The sequence below is a fragment of the Gossypium hirsutum genome, chromosome D13 (assembly GCF_007990345.1).
Source record: "Gossypium hirsutum isolate 1008001.06 chromosome D13, Gossypium_hirsutum_v2.1, whole genome shotgun sequence".
In the NCBI taxonomy this organism is placed as follows: domain Eukaryota; kingdom Viridiplantae; phylum Streptophyta; class Magnoliopsida; order Malvales; family Malvaceae; genus Gossypium; species Gossypium hirsutum.
The window spans coordinates 58,652,856-58,677,590 of record NC_053449.1 but is presented as its reverse complement, the minus strand read 5'-3'; the positions used below and the strand labels follow the sequence as shown (position 1 = coordinate 58,677,590).

At 33.7% G+C, this 24,735-nt stretch overlaps 2 protein-coding genes, 1 non-coding gene and 1 pseudogene across 3 annotated transcripts; 3 read left to right on the top strand and 1 right to left on the bottom strand.

The window, feature by feature from the left end:
* Nucleotides 1-192: 192 nt before the first annotated feature.
* Nucleotides 193-299, bottom strand: LOC121226008 (small nucleolar RNA R71). Its single transcript, XR_005923909.1, has one exon. It is a non-coding gene; the product is annotated as a small nucleolar RNA R71 (small nucleolar RNA).
* An 8,227-nt stretch (nucleotides 300-8,526) lies between these two features.
* Nucleotides 8,527-9,018, top strand: LOC121224994 (agamous-like MADS-box protein AGL80). The gene has a single exon (XM_041108659.1). It carries the CDS (start codon nucleotides 8,527-8,529, stop codon nucleotides 9,016-9,018), a length of 492 nt encoding a protein of 163 aa, XP_040964593.1.
* Nucleotides 9,019-13,485: 4,467 nt separating this feature from the next.
* Nucleotides 13,486-14,176, top strand: LOC107890166 (agamous-like MADS-box protein AGL80; annotated as a pseudogene).
* A 7,834-nt stretch (nucleotides 14,177-22,010) lies between these two features.
* On the top strand, nucleotides 22,011-22,713 carry LOC107890165 (agamous-like MADS-box protein AGL80). The gene has a single exon (XM_016814664.2). The coding sequence runs from the start codon at nucleotides 22,042-22,044 to the stop codon at nucleotides 22,531-22,533; it is 492 nt and encodes a 163-aa protein (XP_016670153.1). The 5' UTR covers nucleotides 22,011-22,041; the 3' UTR covers nucleotides 22,534-22,713.
* Nucleotides 22,714-24,735: the final 2,022 nt, after the last annotated feature.

Sequence of the window (24,735 nt, the reverse complement as noted above, 5' to 3'; positions counted from 1 at the left end):
TTTCTGGAAGTCTGTGATACTTTCAAGATAAATGACGTTTCTGACGACGCCATTCACCTATGGTTATTCCCTTTCTCGTTGACGAACAAAGCTAAACAATGGTTGAATTCTTTACCACGAGGTTCAATCAATACATGGGATCAAATGACCGAGAAATTCCTACTGAAGTACTTCCCATCGGCTAAGACAGCTAAGTTGAGGAATGATATCTCTTCCTTCATTCAGATTGACTTAGAAACCTTATATGATGCATGAGAGAGGTATAAGGACTTATTGAGACGGTGCCCTCACCATGGGTTACCTTTATGGCTACAGGTTCAGACCTTCTACAACGGTTTGAATCCCTTAACTAGGCAATTAATCGATGCAGCAGCCGGTGGTACGCTAAACAATAAAACACCTTAAGCGGCTTATAAATTTATAGAGGAGATGGCATTGAATAATTACCAATGGCAGGTCATGAGGACAAAGCCGATGAAAGAAGCCAATGTTTTTAACTTTGATGCGGTCACCATGTTATCGAATCAGATAGAACTTTTAAATAAAAAATTGATGGTTTATATGTTTCTACGTAGATACATCTGGTGATGCAATACGATACGAATGGAGGAGGAATGAACAATCCAGAATGTCTACCCTATGTTCCTAGCACAGAAAACGAACAAATAAATTATATGGGTAATAATTCTAGGCCTTAAAATAACCCTTATAGTAATACCTATAATGCAGGTTGGAGGAAATATCCCAAATTCTATTGGGTTGGTCAAGGAAATCAGAGAGCACAAGCCCCTCTAGGCTTCTAACAACAACCTTACCAGTAAGAGAAGAAGCCAAACATTGAGGAGATGTTGATGATGTTTATATCGGTGTTAGAAACCCATTTTTAAAACACTGAAGGGGCACTTAAAATTTAACAAGCATTGATTCAAGGGCTCGAGAACCAAATAGCTAAGGTTGGTAAGCTAATTTCAGAAAGACCACAAGGGAGCTTGCCTAGCAATACCGAAACTAACCCAAGAGAGCAACTCCATGCAGTTATTGTGGGAAATGAAGAAGGGTTAGTTGAATTTGAACCAAAACCAAGGTAGGAAATTGTGGTGAGTAACGGTAAGGTCGAGGTAAACCAGATTGAACAAAAATCGGTTGGTAAAGATTATAAACCTTGAGTGTCATATCCTAACGCGATGAAAAGAGACCACATGAATGAACAATTTGGTAAATTTCTTAAGCTTCTAAAAAACTTACATATTAACTTACCGTTTATTGATGCTCTTTCACAGATGTCCAATTCTATCAAATTTTTAAAGGAGCTTTTGGAGAACAAGAGGAAGTTAGATGATTCGTCGCATGTGGTGGTAAATGCAATTTGCTCAGCCATTTAGCAAAATAAACTACCCAACAAATTGAAAGATCTATGGAGTTTTACTATTCCTTTTTTAATTGGTAGTTTGAATATTAATAATGCTTTGGTTGATTTAGGGGGAGTATTAATGTCATGCCCTATAAAATGTTTAAGCAATTAGGTCTTGGGAAACCCAAACAAACTAGGATGAGTATTCAACTAGCAGATAGATCAATTAGATTTCCTAGGGATATTATTGAAGATGGTCTTGTAAAAATCGATAAATTCATATTCCTAGTTGATTTTGTTGTTTTAGACTTTGATGAGGATAGTGGTGTACCTCTGATTCTAGGTTGGCCCTTTTTAGCAACTGCTAGAACTATAATTAATGTTAGTACAGGTGAATTAATACTTCGTGTAGGTGATGAAACGATTACTCTCCAAGCTCGTGATTCTGTAAAGACATCTAGTGATCAAGATGATTATACAAGTTCTGTTAATATGAGTAACCTTGTAGCTCAACCTTCTTTGCAGGAAACCCTTCGAAAAAACGCAATGGAGCCATGGTCCAGTCCATACGACAAAAATAGAACGGTTTATGATGAACGAATTTTACAAATCGATGAATTAGATGAATGGCAGACATGTGTCAATGAGAAATCGAAAAAACACGATGAAGAGCCAAAATGACGCCTTGACAAGCATATGGATAAAACGAACCAATTTGAGGTAGGGGACAAGGTACTGCAAGATAAAATAGATCCTTGAATTGCCAATTCAGAGCTTGATGCAAACAGATCAAATCCCTTTACGGTACTAAATGTCTTTCCATACGGTACGGTCGAGGTAACGCATACTGAATTTGGCACATTTAAGGTAAATAGTACTCGACTCAAACCTTATTTTGATAATAGAATTGATAACGAGAAAGAGGAGTTTTGACTCTGCGAACTACCGCAACCCGAGTGTTAATACTGCTAATTCTTTTAATTTTATTTCATGATATTTTTAAAATTAATTAATTTAAAAAAAGTGTTTAGACCCACAAGGCCTGGACACACAGACGTGTCCCAAGCTGTGTGCACGAAAAGAGGTTCGACAGTGAGTTACATGGCCTGGCGACATGGCCATGTGACCCATACGACCTGGACACACGGGCGTGTCCTTGGCCGTATGGATCTTGGGACTTAATTTTTCTAAAATTCGACTGTTACACGGCCTAAAATAGTCCACATGGGATTGTGGCACTACCGTGTAGACCACATGGTCTGGACACACGAGCGAGTCCTATGCCGTATGAAACTTGGAGTAAATTTTTTCATTTTGAAATCAAGTCAGAGAGTTACATGGGAAAGGCACACTGCCGTGTTCGAGACATAGCCGAGCCACTTGGGCGTGTGGATGTTCACACGAGTATAGGAGAAGTGAAGGAGGTTGCACACGGCCTGGACACACGGGCGTATCCGAAGCCATGTGAAAATTGGGCCTATATTTTTTAAAACGCAAACGGGCTAAAAAGGAACCACACGGGTGTGTGCCATAGTTATTTTTAGAATTAAAAATTTTAGGTTATTTACCTGAATTGAGGTATTACCTTGAAGTTTTAAATTTACAAGTTTGAGCCTTTAGAGCATACTTTTTTTTCTTGCTCATTTTATTATTGGTTATGAGTGTGTCAATTTGATTTGTTATTCTAGAACTTGCGTTGATTATACATGTCGAGACTACACCTTTTGATTTGATATACTGAGATGATAAAGACACTTAGGTTTTAACCCACTTATCCCATAAAAAGCCTACCTACATAATTAACCCTTAGTGAACCCCGTTTAGCCTAACATACCGTTTCTTGATTTACCCATTAATGTTAACCCATAACTCATTTTTTGTTCATTGAGAAGTTTTCCTGTTTTACTGACTCCCTTTTTGTTGATATGTGATTTGGTTAGTTGCCTAATTATGCTCTTTTATTTTATTTGCTGAATTATTTCTTATTGTAAAAAAAAGAAGAAGAAATCGAAAAAAATATATATTTACATATTGTTTATTAGTTAGTTCTATCAGCTTGAACAGTTAAATTCATATTTTGAGAAGAAGCTCGTTTTCTTATTCTTGAATAGATCTTGATTTATACACTTGTTTTTAATTCAACATTTGTTGTTTTTTCTAGTTTGGTAATTTATCAATTCGATCTCAATTTTAACCATCTTTTTCGGTCTTTCTCCACACCCTTAGCCTAAGCTCCATTACAACCTCTGAAAGACCTTTTGATTTGTGTATCATATCATTTTATAGTGGTGAAGATTTGATTTTCATGCAAGCATATGGTAATGAATTTTCATGTTTGACTATTGAGTGCTTATTCTTGAACCTTAAACAGTTTGAGTGATTTGAGTGAATCTTCAGTGAGGATGTCGACTCTTATCGATTTTTAATTAAAGATAATTACTTAGATAAGGGGAAATACCTATGTTTTTAAGCTTTAAAAATGTTCGACTTGGATTGCTTAAATCTTTAGTGCTCTTTTAGTTGAATTATCAATGTATGATTATTTGTGAATTATGACGAAACATTATTGATGAGAATTTTAAGTTGAGAAAGATTAATTTTAATTGTGAGTTGAGGATTTTGCTTGAAGACAAGCAAACGCTTAAGTGTAGGGATATTTGATAAGCCATAAAAGTAACATGTTTTTAATCCTATTCTTGATGCATTTTTGGATGATTTATTATGTAAATTAGTGAATTTGATGCTTCTAATCCTTTAAATTCATGTTTCTATACTTAGGTGAGCATAGGGGAGTGAAAGGAGCGAAAAACAAGCCAAAATCGGGCAAAAAGAGTTGTTTTTAGTATCCACACAGCTTGAGCATTTCCACACTGGTTGGTCATACGGCCATGTGCCAGCCCTTGCCGATATCCTACCCTACTACCCAAATACGTAGAAAACCCTAATTTTTAGGCTTTTAGAGCATTCTAAAGTCTATATGTACCAATTAGAAGAATACCTAAGGGAACACGCAGAGAAGATTAAAGAAAAGACTTGAAGAACACCATCGGAACCAACTTAGAAGCGGATCTCCTTCAAGATTGACGATCTCATTTTAACTTCTTTTGAAGTTTTATTGAATTTCTTTATGTCTTGTGGTTTTTCTGACTTTGAGATGTTTTCATTCAGGATTAAGAACTAATCCCCTAAATACCTAGGGGAGATGAAACCTATGATGAATCCGATTATTTAATTTCTATTTTATGCAATAAATACTTTATTCTTGTTCTCAATTAGGTATGCTTATTTCATGTTTTAATATTTTTGAGATATTAATTCATGTTTAATGTGCTTATTTCAGTAGAGTAAAAGTCCATGTCTAATATTAGATCTAGCATAATTGAGTGGAGTTGCATGCAATCCAAGAAATAGGACAACAAAAATCTACAAGATTAGAGTCAAATCTAATAGAGGAATCCATAGATTGAGTTAATACGACAATAGGGGTTTTAATTAGAAAGAGATTTCAATTAATCAACCTAGAGTCAGTTGTTCTTACTCTCGAAAGAGATATTAACATAATTTAGGGATTTCTACGGATTAAGACACAAGTGAATAAATCGTTTAATTCAGATTCATAATAACAGGTGAAGTCTAGGTGGATTCTTTCCTAGGTATTGTCTATCTCATTGGTTATCTTTGATTATTTTCCTATTTCATTCTCTATTGCGTTATTAGATAAATTAGATTAGTAAATTTAGATTAAAAACAATCACTCCAATTTGCCACCTAAATAATAGAAAAACGGTAATTACTAGTACTTTTAGTCCTTGTAGATACGAAATTCCCTACTCACCATAACTATACTATTGTTCGATAGGTGCGCTTGCCTTAGTCGTTTTTATAGTTAGTTTACAAATCAGTATAAAGTCATATTAGAAATCATAAAGGACATCTAGTAGAAAAATTATGTTATATTCAGAGACAGATGGAAAGATCAGATTCTGATTTGTTGAGACAATTAGAAATGGAGGTTCGTGAAGAGTTGGAGAATGTTTTACATCATGAGGAGCTCCTTTTCATTGATGATTGGCTCCTCTTTATTGAAGACTTGGAGAATGTATTTCAGTCTTTGGATGGCCATAAAGATCGATCTCGAAAAGGCATATGACCGGGTTCATTGGGATTTCATTGATGATTCACTCCATGTTGCAGGTATATAACATACAAAATTGATAAAAGGTATATAACATCCTCTTCTTTAGCATTGATAGGGAATTGGATCCAGATGTGCACGAATGGAGCCATCAAATCAAATTTAAGCTTTGCAACTATAGGAGCAGTTATGCGAGATCGAAATAGGAAATGAATCTTAGGATTTAATCAGTATTTGGGAACATTTTCAGTCTTGGTAGCTGAGTTGTGGGCCATTTTTTATGGATTGACCCTTATCTTAGAACGGGGTCACAACAGAATGTTGATTAATATAGACAATATGGAGACAGTTCAGGCTATTCAGGATCAATACTCAAGAGATTCAAAATCTGCTCTGATCAGACGAATTCACCGATTGTTGACAAAGGTACACCAACAGTAAATCCAACATATTTCAAGGGAAGAAAATAAATTCGTAGACTATCTAGCAAAAATGGCTTGTAGCAATAATTATAATATTAAACTGTTTGAACAACCTCCTCGTGGGGTACTAGATTAGGTTTAGTCTTTCCTTGTTATGTTTTTTGTAACAAAAAAAATGATAGATGATCTAGTAGTTAAAAGATAAGATAAAGATAATAACAATGTATTTGAACGTTTGTGTTACGGCTCAAATTTATGGATCGATTCACTGAACATTAATAAAAAAATCTAATACAATTGACAGTTTTTTTTTCTTTTTATGATTCTTGTTGCGAGAATAATTTATAATAAATGAGTGAAACTCGTCAAATGAAATCTCTTAACTTAGACTTAATAGATTATGCCAATCAACCTCTTAATAGATTGAATACAAATCAAGTAGGGGTTAACAAGAACATGTCTTCTTATGCATCTTGCAGTTTTCGTGGTAATCTACTTGAGTGGATTGATCATATTGTTAAAGAATGCATGGTTGCAAAGGAGATTTGGCTTTCTTCTCGTCAAACTTCCATGATTGGCTTAAGAATAATCGTAAGTCTAACAACATGTTGAACTCGAAGTTGCTATGAGGGTTCTATTTTTATTTTTATTTGGTAAGAAGGTATTCATTGTTGATAGTAGTGATTAATCCTCTCATTACATATGCTTTCAGAAAAGGTAAACAATTGATCATGAAATGTGATCTATTCTCATAAATGGTTCTATTCTATTTACTTTATCATGGGGTTTGTGAAAGTATAGAACTAATAAGATTTTATGCGGCTCTGATTTGTAAGCAACACACGTGGCTGTTCAAGTTAAAAATTTTGCACTTGATATTTGTAAGGCCTTGTATAGTGCAGTCTACCAAACAGCCAGATGGCCACGGTTGGTCTATTAGTCTAAGTTAGACACTGGAACTTAGGGATGTGAATTTTGATTGTGGATTGGATATTTGACTTGAATTTTGTGGATTCGGATATTGCAGATTCAAATAATATTTGGATATTTTAGATACTAAAATTACTATTTGTTTCAAATTTGGAGCGGATGCATATATACTCCCTCGTAAATCCATTATTGGAATCTACATTCCTACACTGGTAGATTTAGATCCAGATGTCCACAAATATTTGATCTGAATCTACTAGTTACAAAATTAATGCTTCCAACAAAGTTTGAACACAAAAGTCATATTTTAACTATCAATATTTACCTTAAAACAATTGTTATACTTTATACAAATTAATACATGTCTTGTAAAAATATAATAAATTATATATTTTTAAAATTAAATATAATAATGAATTATAAAAAATCTCTTTTTAACATATTATTCTCTATAATCAAATTTAGTTTATCTTGCATTAAATTTTTTTGCATGAGTAAATCTAACCAAATAATGTGATGGAATCATAAAAATCCCTATATTTTTGTTTATTCCCTTTATTTTTTTGATAGATTCAAGTAGTTAAATTACTTTATAAAAATAATAATGTTATAATTAATATGAATTTACGTGTGAGATATAATTATTGTTAGTACATATTATATTAAAAAAATAGACATACAAATTTAACTTCATATAATATATCAATTGTAATACATAAGTAAATTACGAATGGTGAGTGGTTGCAGCTTTGTTTCATCTTCCCCGGTTGAAATCGAACAATCGGCTCATTCTGATTTCTTCGCATTCGACAAGGCAAATTCGTCACAACGGGCCTTTTTGGTTCTTGGCTTCTTGGGTGCAACACCTTCCTTTTCACAACTTATTCGAGATAGCTTGAAAATGAGTTTAGACTCTTGTTTCGGTTCTGAAAAAGTGGAATGAAAAAGTGTATGGACATATTGCTACAAGGAAGCATTCATTTGCTCGTTGTATCGAGAATGTCTAAGCTGCTCTGGATCGTAAGTGCTCATAGTTTCTCTTCGATCTTGAGATGGATCTACGTTTTGAATATGAAAAAGTTATTGATGAAAAGGAGCTACTTTAGCAGCAAAAATCCAAGAGGGATTGGATTCACCAAGGAGACAGAACACCAAGTTCTTTCATAACAAAACTCTCTTGAGGCGTAAGTTTAACAAGATATCTGCTCTAAAGATCGATGGTGCTTGGTGTTACAATGATAAAGTCCTCTAGAGAGAAGCTGTTAATTTTTTCTCATCGTTGTAGTCTCCAATTGACAAAAATTGGGTCAGTATTGGGCCGAGCTTACAGTTTTGGTTACCCTAAACACAATTATCTTAAATTTTATTTCGACCTTCGTAACATAAATGATATATATCATTGAAATATGGAATATGTAACTGAAAGCCGGATGTATTAACGTTAAACATGCTTATGCATTTAATGTCTACATTAAAATTACAGCTATTATGGTAATGAATTTGGTGTCATCACTCGATTTTAAACACCTGTCTTCTTCTTTCCTTTGTAGGTCAACATTAATATATGTCCAGCGAGGACAAGTGGGGCATCCCTTCTTCTCTACCAGCCTCTAGTATCCATATATAAGCACACACACTATTGGGGTAACATGCAATTAAATACATAGAAACTAAGCCTTCAATTCTCCATGTCTAGAAAGAAAATAAAGCTTGCCTACATTACCAATGATTCAGCAAGGAAAACTACCTACAAGAGAAGAACCAAGTGTCTGGTGAAGAAGGTGCGTGAACTCACTACCCTTTGTGGGATTGAAGGTTTTGCTGTTATGAACTCTCCTGATTTCGGCTCTCAAGTGGAGGTATGGCCGTCCCTCGAGGATGCCCGACGCTTGCTTTCCGATTTCAAGAAGCTGCCCCTGTCGAAACAAAACAAGAAGATGGTTAACCAAGAGAGTTTCCTTGAGCAAAGCTTAGCCAAAGCTACTCAACAGCTTAGGAAACTGCGCGAGAAGAATCGCCAGAAGGAGTTGAAAGAAGTCATGTTCGAAAGCCTGAGTGGAAAAGGGATATTGCAGAGTTTGAATGCGATGGATTTGGATGAGGTGGATCTATTGGTTAAGCAAAACTTGACGGATATTGACTACAGGGTTCGTGTGCTTACTAAAGCGTCTCGTTCCTAAGGATATTATTGACAGTGCTCTCTGGTTCTAGTGCCTTCTTTGTCTTGGGATATATAGGTGTATCTGTTTCAATGCTTGCTTCTGTTATGTCGACCAAATATTTACAGTCAGTTACCCTTGAATTCGAATATTTTATGTGCTTACCGTCTTCGTAATAATCGAAATAAATCATTCCCCCATTTCAGATTTCTGTGGAGTGATTGCTGATGCAGGCTTATTTGCAGAAAAATAACGTTTTTTTTTAACCGGAAAGAAAAAACATATTAATGTTTGTTTTATGAGTTCAGATTAGTACTCTGAAGTATTTGGTTTTCTAATACAAAAGAGACTGTTTTTACCCATACTTTCTTAATTGCTCTTAAATCAACATTCTCTTCGTACCAACAATTTCAATTGAGTTAAAATTTAATCAACATAATTGAAGAAATTTATAAAATGGTTTTGTTAATATATTGATAAAAAAACCAAGATAAATGGTCTAGTAATTAAAAGATAAGATAAAGATAATAACAATGTATTTAAATGGCTTTGTTACCGTTCGGATTTATGGATCGATTCACTGAACGATTTATCGAAAAATCTATTACGATTGATGGGTTTTTTTTTTCTTTTTATGGTTCTTTTTGCGAGTATAATCTATAATATATGAGTGAAACTCGTCAAATGAAATTTTTTTCCTCAAACTTAATGAGAGTGAGCTTGAAATTAAATGACAATCAACCTCTTAATAAATTGAATACAAATCATGTAGGGGTTAACAAGAACAAGTCTTCTTATGCATCTTGTAGTTTTCATGGTAATCTACTTGAGTGGATTGACCATATTGTTAGAGAATGCATGGTTGTAAAGGAGATTTGACTTTGTTCTCGTCAAGCTTCCATGATTGACTTGAGAACAATTGTATGTCTAACAGTATGTGGAACTCGAAGTTACCATGAGGGTTCTATTTTTTTTGGTAATAAAGTATTCATCGTTAATAGTAGTGATTAATCCTCTCATTATTTATGTTCTCCAAAAAAGTAAACAATTGATTGTGCTACGTGGTTTATTCTCATAAATGTTTCTATTCTATTTATTTCTTTATTAAAGGCTCTGGGAAACTGTAGAAATAATAAGGTTTTATACGTGGTTCCGGTATGTAAGAAGTATATGTGGTTGTTCAGATTAAAAATTTTGCACTTGATATTTTTAAGGCCTTGTATAGTGCCATCAACCAAATAGCCAGAGGGCCAAGGTTAGGCATTTAGTCTAAGTCAAACATTGGAACTTAGGGATGACAATTCAGATTGTTAACTGGTTATTTGACTTGAATTTTGTGGATTCAGATAATATTCAGATGTTTAAATTACTGTTCGTTTCGAATCTGGAGTGGATGCAGATAGACTCCCTCGTATATCCGTTATTGGAATCCAAATTCCTACACTTGTACATTTGGATTCAGATGCATGCGAACATTCGATCCGAATTTACTAATTACAAAATCAATGCTTCCAACAAGGTTTGAATACAAAAGTCATGTTTTAATTATCAATATTTACCTTAAACATTGGTTATACTTTACACAAATTAGTAAATTTCTTATAAAATATACTAAATTATATTTTTAAAATTAAATATAAAAAAATTATTAGAAAAAATCTAATCATTTAACATATTATTCTCTAAATTAAATTTAGTTTATCTTGAATTATATCCTTTTGCATAATAAAACCTAACTAAACAATGAAATAGAATCATAAAAATCCCTATATTTGTGTTTATCACATTTATTATTTGACCAATTAAATTAATTTAAACAAAAAATTAACTAATACGTATCTAATTAAAATAAATATTATAATTAATATGAATTTAATTTATAGTGTGAGATATAATTATAGTTAGTAAATATCATATTAAAAAAATGATATACATACACATTTAACTTCATCTAATATATCAATTGCTATATATAAGTAAATTATGAATGTATAATAATTATTACACAATTATGATAAGCAAAAAAATTAAATAGTCATATTCATAAGTAAATTGCCTCTAGTGTTTTTCTCTTTTAAAACTTTTTGAATCTCCATAGACAGATCATCAAACATGGGCAAAACTTCATCATTTGAGAGAGCCATTTTTGTTAATGCGTGTGCAATCTTGTTGGTCTCTCTAGGAACATATCTCAAGCATCACTTCTCTTCATTTAATAGAATCTGTTGAATCTGTCTAACCAGAGTAGAATTTGATCGTTCAAGTTTGCTATCACTAATAGTAACAACGACCTCGAGGTTATCAAATTGGATGATGATCTCATTGTATCCTTGTTTTTGAATCAGAAGTAGACCATCCAATATGCCCCAAAGCTCTGCAACAAAGACTGAGCACTTCCCCAAGAATTGATTGTATCCCACGATCCAATTTCCCTTCCCGCAATACTCCATTTGCAGCAAAAAAACCTAGAAACTGATTGAACAACACCGTTAGTATTGAGGAAGACACACATACCCGAGTTCGAATGTTTAAGAGTCTGTTGTAGTCCCATCACCAAAGCATTTATTGATGATATGCAACCTAGTCTTTAAACATGTAACTGATTTTATGCTAAATTGTAGTATAAACAATTAACATTATCTAATTTCAATTGAGTTAAGGCTTAATTAACATAATTTGAAGAAATTTATAAAATGATTTTGTTAATATATTGATAAAAAAAAACAAGATAGACAGTTACATAAAAATTCAAACTAATAATTAAAAGATAAGATAAAGATAATAACAATGTATTTGAATGTTTCTGTTATAGTTCGGATTTATGGATCGATTCACTGAACGATTTATCGAAAAATCTACTACGAGTGACGGTTTTTTTTTCATTTTACGATTCTTGTTGTGAGAATAATCTATAATAAATGAGTGAAACTCGTCAAACGAAATCTCTTACCTTAGACTTAATGAGAGTGAGTTTGAAATTAAATTCCAATCAACCTCTTAATAGATTGAATACAAATCATGTATAGTTAACAAGAACATGTCTTCTTATGCATCTTGTAGTTTTCGTGGTAATCTACTTGAGTGGATTGACCACATTGTTTGAGAATGCATGGTTGCAAAGGAGAATTGGATTTCTTCTCGTCAAGCTTCTATGGTTGGTTTCTGAATAATCGTAAGTCTAACAGGTTGTTGAACTCAAAGTTGCCATCAGGGTTCTAATTTTTTTTTTTGGTAATAAGGTATTCAGTGTTGATAGTAGTGATAAATCCTCTCATTTCATATGCTCTCTGAAAAGTTGAACAGTTGATCATGAATTGTGATTTATTCTTATAAATGGTTCTATTCTATTTGCTTCTTTATTATGGGGCCTGTGAAAGTATAGAAATAATAAGATTTTACGTGGCTTCGGTATGATAGCATCACACGTGACTATTCATATTTAAAATTTTGCACTTGATATTTGTAAGGCCTTTTATAGTGCGATTAACCAACTAGCCAGAGGGCCAAGGTTGGTCAGTTGGTCTAAGTCAAACAGTAGAACTTAGGGATGTGAATTTGGATTGCGGATTTGATATTTGACTACAATTTTGTGGATTCAGATAATATTTGAATATTTTGGATGCAAAAATTACTATTAGTTTCGAATTTGGAGCAGATGCATATAGACTCACTTGTAAATTTATTATCAGAATCCACATTCCTACACTTGCATATTTAAATTCAGATATCCACAAATATTTGATCGGAATCTACTAGTTACAAAATCAATGCTTCTAACAAAGTTTGAACACAAAAGTCATGTTTTAACTATCAATATTTACCTTAAACATTGGTTATACTTACACAAATTAATAAATGTAATGTAAAAATATAATAAATTATATTTTTTAAAATTAAATATAAAAATATATTATAAGAAATCTCTACTTTAATATATTATTCACTAAAATCAAATTTAGTTTATCTTGGATTATATTCTTTTGCATCAGTAAATCTAACCAAATAATGAGATGAAATCATAAAAATCGTTATTTTTACCCAATAACTTGTATCTCTTTGTGAATATTATTGTTATTCTCTAAAATTCATATATAGCACTGGCGTTGTTTATCTAGTCCTCAGTGTAGGTCTGATCTTTGGGTTAAGTATTGGGCTAAGCTTACTATTTTGGTTGCCCCAAACCCAATTGTCTTAAATCTTATTTGGACCTTTGTGACATGAATGATATATATAACTGAAATATGAAATACGTAACTGAAAGGCATGAACCTTAAACATTCTTATGCATTTAATGTCTACATTAAAATTGCAGCTACTATGGTAATAAATTTGGTATCAAATCTGGAATTTAAACACCTGTCTTCTCCTTTCCTTTTTAGGTCAAAATTAATATGTGTCCAGCGAGGACAAGTGATGCATCCCTTCTTCTCTACAAGACTCTAATATCCATATATAATCGCACACACTATTGGCGTAACATGCAATCAAATACATAGAACATAAGACTTCAATTCTCCATGTCTAGAAAGAAAATGAAGCTTGCTTACATTACCAATGACTCAAAAAGGAAAACTACCTACAAGAAAAGTACCAAGGGTTTGGTGAAGAAGGTGCATGAACTCACTACCCTTTGTGGGATTGAGACTTGTGCTATTATCCACTCTCCTGATTTCGACTCTCAACCAGAGGTATGGCTGTCCCACGCAGGTGCTCGACGATTGCTTTCTGAGTTCAAGAAGCTGCCCCGGTCGAAATAAAACAATAAGATGGTTAACCAAGAGAGATTCCTCGAGCAAAGCATAGCCAAAGCTACTCGACAGCTTAGGAAACTGCGCAAGGAGAATCGCCAAACGGAGTTGAAAAAAGTCATGTTCCAAAGCTTGAGTGGAAAAGTGATATTTCAGAGTTTGAATGCGATGGATTTGAATGAGGTGGGTCTGTTTGTTAAGCAAAACTTGAAGGATATTAATGATAGAGTTCGTGTGCTTACTAAAGCGTCTCGTTTCTAAGGATGTTATTGGCAGTGTTCTCTAGATCTAGTGCCTTCTTTGTATTGGGATATATAGGTGTATCAACTTCAATTTTTGCTTGTGTTATGTCGACCAAATATTGAAGTTGTTTACCCCTTGAATTTAATATGGTTCAATAAATTATTTTATGTGGCTATCGTCTTTGTAATAATCGAAATATATCATTCCCCCATTTCAAATTTCTATGGAGTCATTATTTATGAAGGCTTATTTGCAAAAAAAAAAAAAACATTTTTTTAAACTAGAAAGTAAAAAAAAAAAAAAACTAATGTTTGTTTTATGAGTTTAGATTCATACTGAACTATTTGGTTTTTCAATACAAATATACCCATACTTCCTTTCCACCCAGAGTTTAAATAAGCTTAAAGAAATGTTCTCTTAGTTGTTATAATAATAACAATTTCAATTGAATTAAGGTTTAATCAACGTAATTGAAGAAATTTATAAAATAATTTTGTTAATGTATTGATAAAAAACAAGATTTTTTTCTTTCCTTATGACGGAAGATTGTGGTGGCTCTTGCTCGTCGGAAGTAGATCAGAATACCAAAAAAGTACGTTTTAAAGAAACCAAAAGGGAGGAAAGTATCGATATGGTCGTTGAGCTATCCCCTGAACCAACACTTTCTTGGAAGGGCAAACTTTTGGGCAAGGGATCTCTTGAGCGTAACAATGTTTGATGTAGTTGTAAACTAAATAAAAATCAGACTAAGGCAAGTGCACCTATCAATTAATAGTATAGCTACGGTGAGAAAAGATATTGTTCCCACACGAGGACTAAAAGTACTAGTAAATACTGACTTTCTATGAATTGACTCACAAATTAGAGAGTTTGATTAAAACTAAAATTAACTTAATTAATTAACTAAAGAACACAACAAAGAATGAATCAGGAAAATAAATGATTACCAACTAGGAAGCGAAACAATACCTAGGAAAGAGTCCACCTAGATTTCATTTGTCATTATCAATCTGAATTAAACAATTTCTTCACTTAGTACCTTGATCCAAAGAAATCCCTAAATTATGCTAATATCTCTTTCATGAGTAAGATCAGCTGACTCTAGGTTGATTAATTGAAATTTCTTTCTAATTAAAACCCCTATTATCACATTAACTCGATATATGGATCCCCTCACTAGATTTGACTCTAATCCAATAGATTTATGTCGTCCTATATCTAGGATTGCATTGAACTCCACTTAATTATGCTAGATCTACTATCAAGTAGAGACTTTTCCTCCTCTGATTTAAGCACATCAAACATGGATTAATAGTCCAAAAATATTAAACCAAGAATTAAACACACATAACTGAGAACAAGATTCAATCATTTATTGCGTAAAACAGAAATCAAAAGACAGAAATCATCATAGGGTTCATCTCCCCTAGGTATTTAGAAAGTTAGGTCATGCTCGCAAATGAAAACATCCCAAAGATTGTATAACCACAAGAAATAAAAAAAATCATAATAAGCTTTAAAGAAAGCAAAAGGAGATCGTCAATCTTGATGGAAATCTGCTTCAGAGTTGGCTTCAATGGTGTTTTTCGAGTTGTTTTCTTGAGTATTCTATGATAGCTCCCTCGTCTCTTCTCGTATTTGGTATATATAGATCTTATGATGCCAAAAAACCTAAAAATAGCGTTTTCTCGCGTGTTTGGAGCGTAGATCATGATTTCCAAATGGTCTGGCACATGGTCGTGTGCCTCACATGACCTTCTGGCTAGCCCCTGTAGCTTATGTACCTTGCTCTGATTTTTTGGTTTTCACTCATTTTCGCTTATTTTTCTCCCAAATGCTCTCCTAAGTATAGAAACATGAATTTAAAGGATTAGGAGCATAAAATTCACCATTTTAAATAGAATAATCATCCAAAAACACATTAAGAACTAGGCTAAAACATATTACTTTTGGATGATCTAAAGACCACTATTCATGATATGTCTACCCCTTGGATGAGAATCGGAGACTTTAATACTATTCTTTCCCTTAGTGAAAAGAAAGGTGGGCGACATCCTGGGAAGAGGTGTTCTTTTTTGGGGGATTTTATGGATTGGGATGGAAATCAGAGACTTTTATGGATTTGAATGATTTGGGTTTTCGTGGTCCCTCTTTCACTTAGCTTAGAGGTGGGATCCACGAACGTCTCGATAGGGCTATTGGTAATAATGTGTGGCTTACTGCATTTCCTCATAATTTGATGACTTATCTCCCGCGAATCAAGTCTGACCATAGGCCTCTACTCCTTATTCTAAGACTTGAGGCCAACTTACCCAAAGGTAGACCCGTTCAGATTTGTAGTTCTATGGGTTGACCCAAATTTTTTGGAGTTCGTTAAGGACAATTAGAGCTTTAATGGAAACATGGTTGTTTCCCTTAATCAATTTACCTTCAATATTAATCATTGGAACAAATCAGTATAAGGTCATATTTGAAATTGTTAAGGACATCTAGTAGAAAAATTATGTTATATTCAAAGGTAGATGGAATGATCAGATTCTGAATTGTTGAGACAATTAGAAATGGAGCTTCGTGAAGACTTGGAGAATATATTTCGGTCCTTGGATGGCCATAAAGATCGATCTCAAGAAGGCATATGATTGGGTTCATGGGATTTCATTGATGATTCACTCTATGCTGCAGGTATATAACATCCAAAGTTGTTAATAGGTATATAACTTCCTCTTCTTTAGCATTTACAGGGAATTGGATCCAGATGTGAACAGATGGATCCATCAAATTAGATTCAAGCTTTGCAACTGTAGTAGGAGTTATGCGAGATTGGAATGGGAAATGAATCGTAGGATTTAATCGATATTTAGGAACATGTTCAATCTTGGTAGCTGAGTTGTGGGCCATTTTTGATGGATTGACCCTTATCTTAGAACGGGGCCATGATAGAGTGTTGATTAATACAGACAGTATTGAGACAGTTCTAGTTATTCAGGATCAATACTCAAGAGATTTAAAATCTACTCTAATTAGAAGAATTCACCAGTTTTTGACAAAGGCACATTGTAACACCCCAAACCCAGCCCAAACGTTATGGCCAGATCTAGCAATGTCACATGATAGGGTGTTTGAAAAACGTGTTCTCGCATTAAAACCATTTCCATTGAATTCCTTATCTTGATATCTTATTAGTTCCAAATTTGTGTTGCTCATTTAATCGATAGTTTCAAAACATTATTCATTTGCGGAAGCTTTTAAAACAGATTAAACAATCCTGGGTCTAAGCCATTTTTCAGTATCAGTAATAGTTTGGGCCTTAGCCCATCTCAGTACAGTATCAAATATGCAGTAGGGCCTTAGCCCATCACAATATCAATAGCAGTCATGCAGTATTCAGTAACAAAGTCCTACCCAACCAGCCTCTACACACCATCTCCGTCCAACCCTACACTCCATGTGGGGATCAAATCAACCCATCCATCCCTACACTCCAGGTAGTACCGAATGCGGCACAAAACAGTAATTTGTAGCTGAGCTACCAGTATGTTAGGCTTAAGAGCCTCTCAGTACACTTCCTCAAAATATAATTAACCCAACCCCATGTAATGCAACATACAAGTCATGACATGCTATCTCAGGACATAAGTACATATAACCAGTTCAGTATACAAGCATACTATCATCATGCTCAACACATACAGTCAGTTCGTACAATTAGGGGTCTAAGTGATGTTTACCGACCCTACAGTAGGTTCATAGTCGACTTGCGCGACCCGTGCAATCTTAGCAATCAATTCAGTGAAAATAGCCTCACACACCCATGTGGTCTGCCCGTGTGGCCCACTTGGCCCAAATTGGCCTTGGCCGCAAGGTCCATTTTTAATGTAACCCGTGCTAGCTAAATATTCATATATGTTCCTTCAAAGCTGTCTACTTGAGTCACTCCTACTAAATTATTTATATCTTGAGCTACAGAATTCCAAATTAATGACCGCTTGATGTATTTGAAACTAGACTCAAATACCTTTCTACCATAAAATTTTCAAAATTTTTCTTCCAGCCAATAAGTACAATAAAATCTTCAATCTTACTCCTATTCTGCTGTCTGACAGCTTCGACCTTTCTTTGATAAAAATCAATTATATCTTAGTAAAAAATTTGGATGATGTTACCATTTGTTTCTATTGAAAATATACTCATTAATAATTTAAACATGTAAATTTTAACCCCTAATTATTTTTCTCCAATTTTTTATGATTTTCCAAAGTCAAAACAGGGGAACCCGATTTCATTCTGACATTGTCTCACAAAACTTATTATATCTCACGATTTACAATTAAATTACTTACACCGTTTCTTCTATGAGAAACTAGACTCAGTAAGATTTAATTTCATATTTTTTTTAATCCTCTAATTTAATTTCTACAATTTATGGTGATTTTTCAAAGTTAGCCTACTACTGCTATCCAAATAGGAAGCAATTTTGGCTTTTTGCCGAATCTCATTTTCTGCGTTTCGGGTACACACCTGGTTCCGTTTTGACGTGTAGACACTCCCAAGACACTCAGAACCTAGAATTTACATTGCCAAACATAGATTCAGATTTTAAAAGAATTTTTAAAATGCGAATACGAATGACTATAGCGCTAATCAAGCGACCAATGCTTACCCCAACACCCTTATTGATTTCAATTACGATGTGACACGAGGAAGACTCCATTCTTCTCGATTGTCTGCTGTCCAAAATAGAAAATCACAACCTTCAATCGGTAATCGAGTGCCAAAACTAAAATAACTTAAGCCACTTACCAAACGGGGAAAAACACAGTGATCAAACAGAATCTCGAACAAAAAGACACGTCTTGGTCAAAACCATAAAAGGAAGAAAAAGGGATTTGCTAACACAAAAAGAAAGAAAAATGGCAGAGGAGAATTCGACAGGGAGAATGGACGGAAAAATGTGCAGATTTTTTTTGGGAAAAAAAAGACTGACAAAATATCCGGTAACCACCCTAAATCCCTTATTTTTCTCCTAAAAACAGTCCATCACACTCCCACTATCTCTCAAACTCCCCAAAAATCGTCCACCACATTCCTTCAACAATCGAATACAAACTTCACTCAAACATTTCAGCATTTTACTTCCCTTCAAACTCCCACACGGCACAGATAACAAAAAAATAACTCCCTTGCATGCACAGGGATTTGAACTCAAAACCACCAGCATATTAGCACTCCACCAGACCAGCAGGCCCATTCTGTTATATTTTTACAACCAAGAGTGAGGCTTTATTCAGAAAAATTCCAAAATTTTACCAAAGGCATGGCTTGAACTTGGGACCTTATACACACACATAAAACACTTAACCACTAAAGCAGACAAATATTTGTGTCATATTTACAAAAACAAAAATATACATTCTTGGGGTGTTACACACACCAATGGCAAATCCAACATATTTCAAGAGAAGAAAATCAATTTGCAGACTAGCTAGCAAAAATGGCTTGTCGCAATAATTATAATATTAAATTGTTTGAACAGCCTCCTCGTGGGGTACTAGATTAGGTTTAGCCTTTCCTTGTTATTTTTTTAACAAAAAAAAGGGTAGATTTTCTAGTAATTAAAATATAATATAAAGATAATAACAATGTATTTGAATGTTTGTGTTATGGTTCAGATTTATGGATCGATTCACTGAACATTTATCAAAAAATCTATTATGATTGATAGTTTTTTTTCTTTTTGTGATTCTTGTTGCGAGAATAATCTATAATAAATGAGTGAAACTTGTCAAATGAAATCTCTTAACTTAGACTTAATAGATTATGCCAATCAACCTCTTAATAGATTGAATACAAATCTAGTAGGGGTTAACAAGAATGTCTTTTTATGCATCTTGTGGTTTTCGTGGTAATCTACTTGAGTGGATTGACCATATTGTTAGAGAATGCATGGTTGCAAAAGAGATTTGGCTTTCTTCTTGTCAAACTTCCATGATTGGATTCAAAATAATTGTAATTCTAACAACATTTTGATTTCAAAGTTGCCATAAGGGTTCTATATTTTATTGGTAATAAGGTATTCATTGTTGATAGTAGTGATTAATCCTCTCATTACAGATGCTCCCCGAAAAGGTAAAAAATTGATCGTGAAATGTGATTTATTCTCATAAATAGTTTTATTCTATTTACTTCTTTATTATGGGGTTTGTGAAAGTATAGAACTAATAAGATCTTTTGCGGCTCCGGTATGTAAGCAGCACACGTGGCTGTTCAAGTTAAAAAATTTGCACTTGATATTTGTAAGGCCTTGTATAGTGCGGTCAACCAAATAGCTAGAGGGCCAAGGTTGGTCAGTTGGTCTAAGTTAGACACTGAAACTTAGGGATGTGAATTTGGATTGTGGATTGGATATTTGACTTGAATTTTGTGGATTTAGAGCAGATTCAGATAATACTTGGATATTTCAGATGCTAAAATTACTATTTGTTAAAAATTTGGAGCGGATGCAGAGAGACTCTCTCGTAAATCCATTATCGGAATCCACATTCCTACACTTGCAGATTTAGATTCAGGTATCCACGAATATTTCATCTGAATCTACTAGTTACAAAATTAATGCTTCCAACAAAGTTTGAACAGAAAAATCATATTTTAACTATCAATATTTACCTTAAACATTTGTTATACATTACACAAATTAATACATGTCAAGTAAAAATATAATAAACGATATATTTTTAAAATTAAATATAATAATTAAATATAAAAAGTATTATAAAAAATCTCTTCTTTAACATATTATTCTCTAAAATTAGATTTAGTTTATCTTGCATTATATTCTTTTGCATAAGTAAATCTAATGAAATAATATGATGGAATCATAAAAATCCCTATATTTTTGTTTATCCCCTTTATTTTTTTTATAATTTCAAGTAGTTAAATTACTTTATAAAAATTAATATTTATATAATTAAAATAAATATTATAATTAATATGAATTTACGTGTGAGGTATAATTATTGTTAGTACATATTATATTTTAAAAAATAGACATACACATTTAACTTCATATAATATATCAATTGTTATATATAAGTAAATTACGAATAGTGAGTGGTTGCAGCTTTGTTTCATCTTCCCCGGATGAAATAAAAAAATCGACTCATTTTGATTTCTTCGCATTTGACAAGACAAATTCGTCACAACAGGCCTTTTTGGTTCTTGGCTTCTTGGGTGCAACACCTTCCTTTTCTCAACTTATTCGAGATAGCTTGAAAACAGGTTTAGACATGTTGACAAATCTTCTTTCTCTTGTTTTGGTTCTGAAAAAGTGGAATGAAAATGTGTATGGGCATACTGCTACAAGGATGCATTCTCTTGCTCGTCGTATCAAGAATGTCCAAGCTACTATGGATCGTAAGTGCTCATAGTTTCTCTTGGATCTTGAGATGGATATGCGTTTTGAATATGAAAAAGTTCTTGATGAAAAGGAGTTACTTTAGCTGCAAAAATCCAAGAGGGATTGGATTCACCAAGGAGACAGAACACCGAGTTCTTTCGTAACAAAACTCTCTTGAGGCGTAAGTTTAAAAGGATATCTGCTCTAAAGATCGATGGTGCTTGGTGTTACAATGATAAAGTCCTCCAGAGACAAGCTGTTAATTTTTTCTCATTGTTGTACTCTCTGACCAAAATTGGGTAAATATTGGGCCGAGCTTACTGTTTTAGTTTCCCCAAACCCAATTATCTTAAATTTTATTTCGACCTTTGTGACATAAATGGTATATATCATTGAAATATGGAATATGTAACTGAAAACCGGATATATTAACCTTAAACATGCTTATGCATTTAATGTCTACATTAAAATTATAGCCATTATGGTAATGAATTTGGTATCATCACTCGATTTTAAAAGCCTGTCTTCTCCTTTCCTTTCTAGGTCAACATTAATATATGTCCAGCGAGGACAAGCCAGCCTCTAATATCCATATATAAGCACACACACTATTGGGGTAACATACAATCAAATACATAGAAATTAAGCTTTTAATTCTCCATGTCTAGAAAGAAAATAAAGCTTGCCTACATTACCAATGATTCAGCAAGGAAAACTACCTACAAGAAAAGAAGCAAGGGTCTGTTGAAGAAGGTGCGTGAAATCACTACCCTTTGTGGGATTCAAGCTTTTGCTGTTATCAACTCTCCTGATTTTGGCTCTCAAGCGGAGGTATGGCCGTCCCTCGAGGATGCCCGACGCTTGCTTTCTGAGTTCAAGAAGCTGCCCCTGACGAAACAAAACAAGAACATGGTTAACCAAGAGAGTTTTCTTGAGCAAAGCTTAGCCAAAGCTACTCAACAGCTTAGGAAACTGCGCGAGGAGAATCGCCAGAAGGAGTTGAAAGAAGTCATGTTCGAAAGCCTGAGTGGAAAAGGGATATTGCAGAGTTTGAATGCGATGGATTTGGATGAGGTGGATCTATTGATTAAGCAAAACTTGGCGGATATTGACAATAGGGTTCGTGTGCTTACTAAAGCGTCTCGTTCCTAAGGATATTATTGACAGTGCTCTCTGGTTCTAGTGCCTTCTTTGTCTTGGGATATATAGGTGTATCTATTTCAATGCTTTCTTCTGTTATGTCGACCAAATATTTACAGTCAGTTACCTCTTGAATTCGAATATTTTATGTGCTTACCATCTTCGTAATAATCGAAATAAATCATTCCCCCATTTCAGATTTCTGTGGAGTGATTGCTGATGCAGGCTTATTTGTAGAAAAATAACATATTTTTTTGAACTGGAAAGAAAAAAATATATTAATGTTTGTTTTATGAGTTCAGATTAGTATTGTGAAGTATTTGGTTTTCTAATACAAAAGAGACTATTTTCTATATCCTGCAAAATAGGTAATATTAGCATCATGAAAGCCATGTGTGATTTCGGAGCATCTATTAATGTAATGTCTTTATCTATTTTTAAATTGCTAAACACGGGTCCATTGAAAGAAACAGGGGTGATTATTCAATTGGCAGATTAGTCATGCGTATATCCAAAAGGGGTGTTGGAAGATGTCCTCGTAAAGGTAAATGAAGTAATTTTTCCTACAGACTTTTACATCATCGATATGGAGGATGACTACTCAAAAAATGCTTCTGATATTTTCCTCGGAAGACCATTCCTAAGTATCATACGTACAAATTTGATGTTCAAAGTGGAACCCTCACTATGGAATTCGACAGTGAGGTGGTAAAATTTAATGTTTATGAGGCAATGGGCCAACCCAATACAATGTCGAACATTTTTCGTATTTATATTATTGAACCACTAATGAAATTTCATTTTGAGTATCATGAAGGGGATGGGTTGCAAACTATACTTTGCAAGAGTTTAGACCTCGATAAGATGGATAAATTTGAGAAGTTAATGACGTTCAAAGAATCGATTCGTGAAACTGTTATTCTATTGGAGACTCCACCATTTCCTAGAAGTCAAGGTAAATATTTTGAACTTTCTTCTTCTAAAACTAAATTCTTGCCTTCTATTTTGCAGGCTTAGGAACTAGAACTCAAACCGTTACCGGAATATTTAAGGATTCCAATAAAGGAAAAGGCAAACCCGAACGGAAAAGCTCAAATACGCCTTAATCCACCAATAATGGAGGAATTCCAAGTGCACATAATGGAAGAATTAATTCTTGAGAAGCCAAACGAATAACACTTAGGTCGTCGAGCTAACGACGTTAAACAAAAGCGCTTTGTGGAAGGCAACCCATATTTATTTCTATTTTATTTATTTCATTTAATTTTGAGTTTTAGTTTAGTTTGAGAATTTAATAAAATATTATTTTAATCTGTTTGATCGTGCTATTTTCTAGGAGCAACCACATTCAACTGTAGATGAACGACTTTATCGCATTAAAACTCGCCTCGAAATAATGGAAGCCAACATCTCAAACATCCTCACAATTCTACAAAACAATCACTTCCATCACCCTCCGGCCCATTAAATATAAATGGGGAGTACACTTTCTCCATTCATATTATTCTTTTTACACATTGGGGGCAATATGGGTTAAGTAGGGGGAATTTTGTATCATGCCATACTTTCTTTTTGCATGTGTTTTGCTAAGAATATTTTTTTTAAATTCCTTTCAAAAATAAACCTCTAGTTCTTATGTTTAGTTTACTTAAATAAGTGGGTGAATCATGAATAACTATTGCTTGCTTGACCAATGAATATTTTGAAGAATTGAAAATGTTATGCCCTAGTCGATATTTCACGAAAATTGTTGGTTTTGTTGAACTTGCCTAATAAAATTACTCGTTTAAATAAATAAATAAATAAATAAATAAAAAGTTTGGTTAAGAGTGAAGATTCGGAAATGTGACCAAGTTGAGTAACCGGGATGAGGTGCCTGGGTTGTCATCTTGTTTCGAGTTAAAAGGTTTGGTGACCAGCCGAAGCTTGTAACACTCTGCTAATCAAGCTACCTTGAGAAATAAATCGATTAGGGATATGTGAAATTGAGTAACCGGGATGAGGTGCTTGGGCTGTCATCTCATTTCGCGTCAAAAGGTTTAATTATGTCTCAAATTCGTTAAAAATAAAAAAATTAAATAAAGAGAACGTGTCGGGTTGAGTAATCGGGGTAAGGTGCTTGGGTTGTCATCTCACTTCGCGTCAAAAGACTTGACTACGTTTGGAAAAAAAACACAAAAAAATTTTAAAAAAATATGTATATAGATATAAATA

What these genes read in the sequence shown, in the direction of transcription:
- LOC121224994 (XM_041108659.1), top strand. Translation starts at nt 8,527, where the DNA reads ATGTCTAGAAAGAAAATAAAGCTTGCCTACATTACCAATGATTCAGCA.
- LOC107890165 (XM_016814664.2), top strand. Translation starts at nt 22,042, where the DNA reads ATGTCTAGAAAGAAAATAAAGCTTGCCTACATTACCAATGATTCAGCA.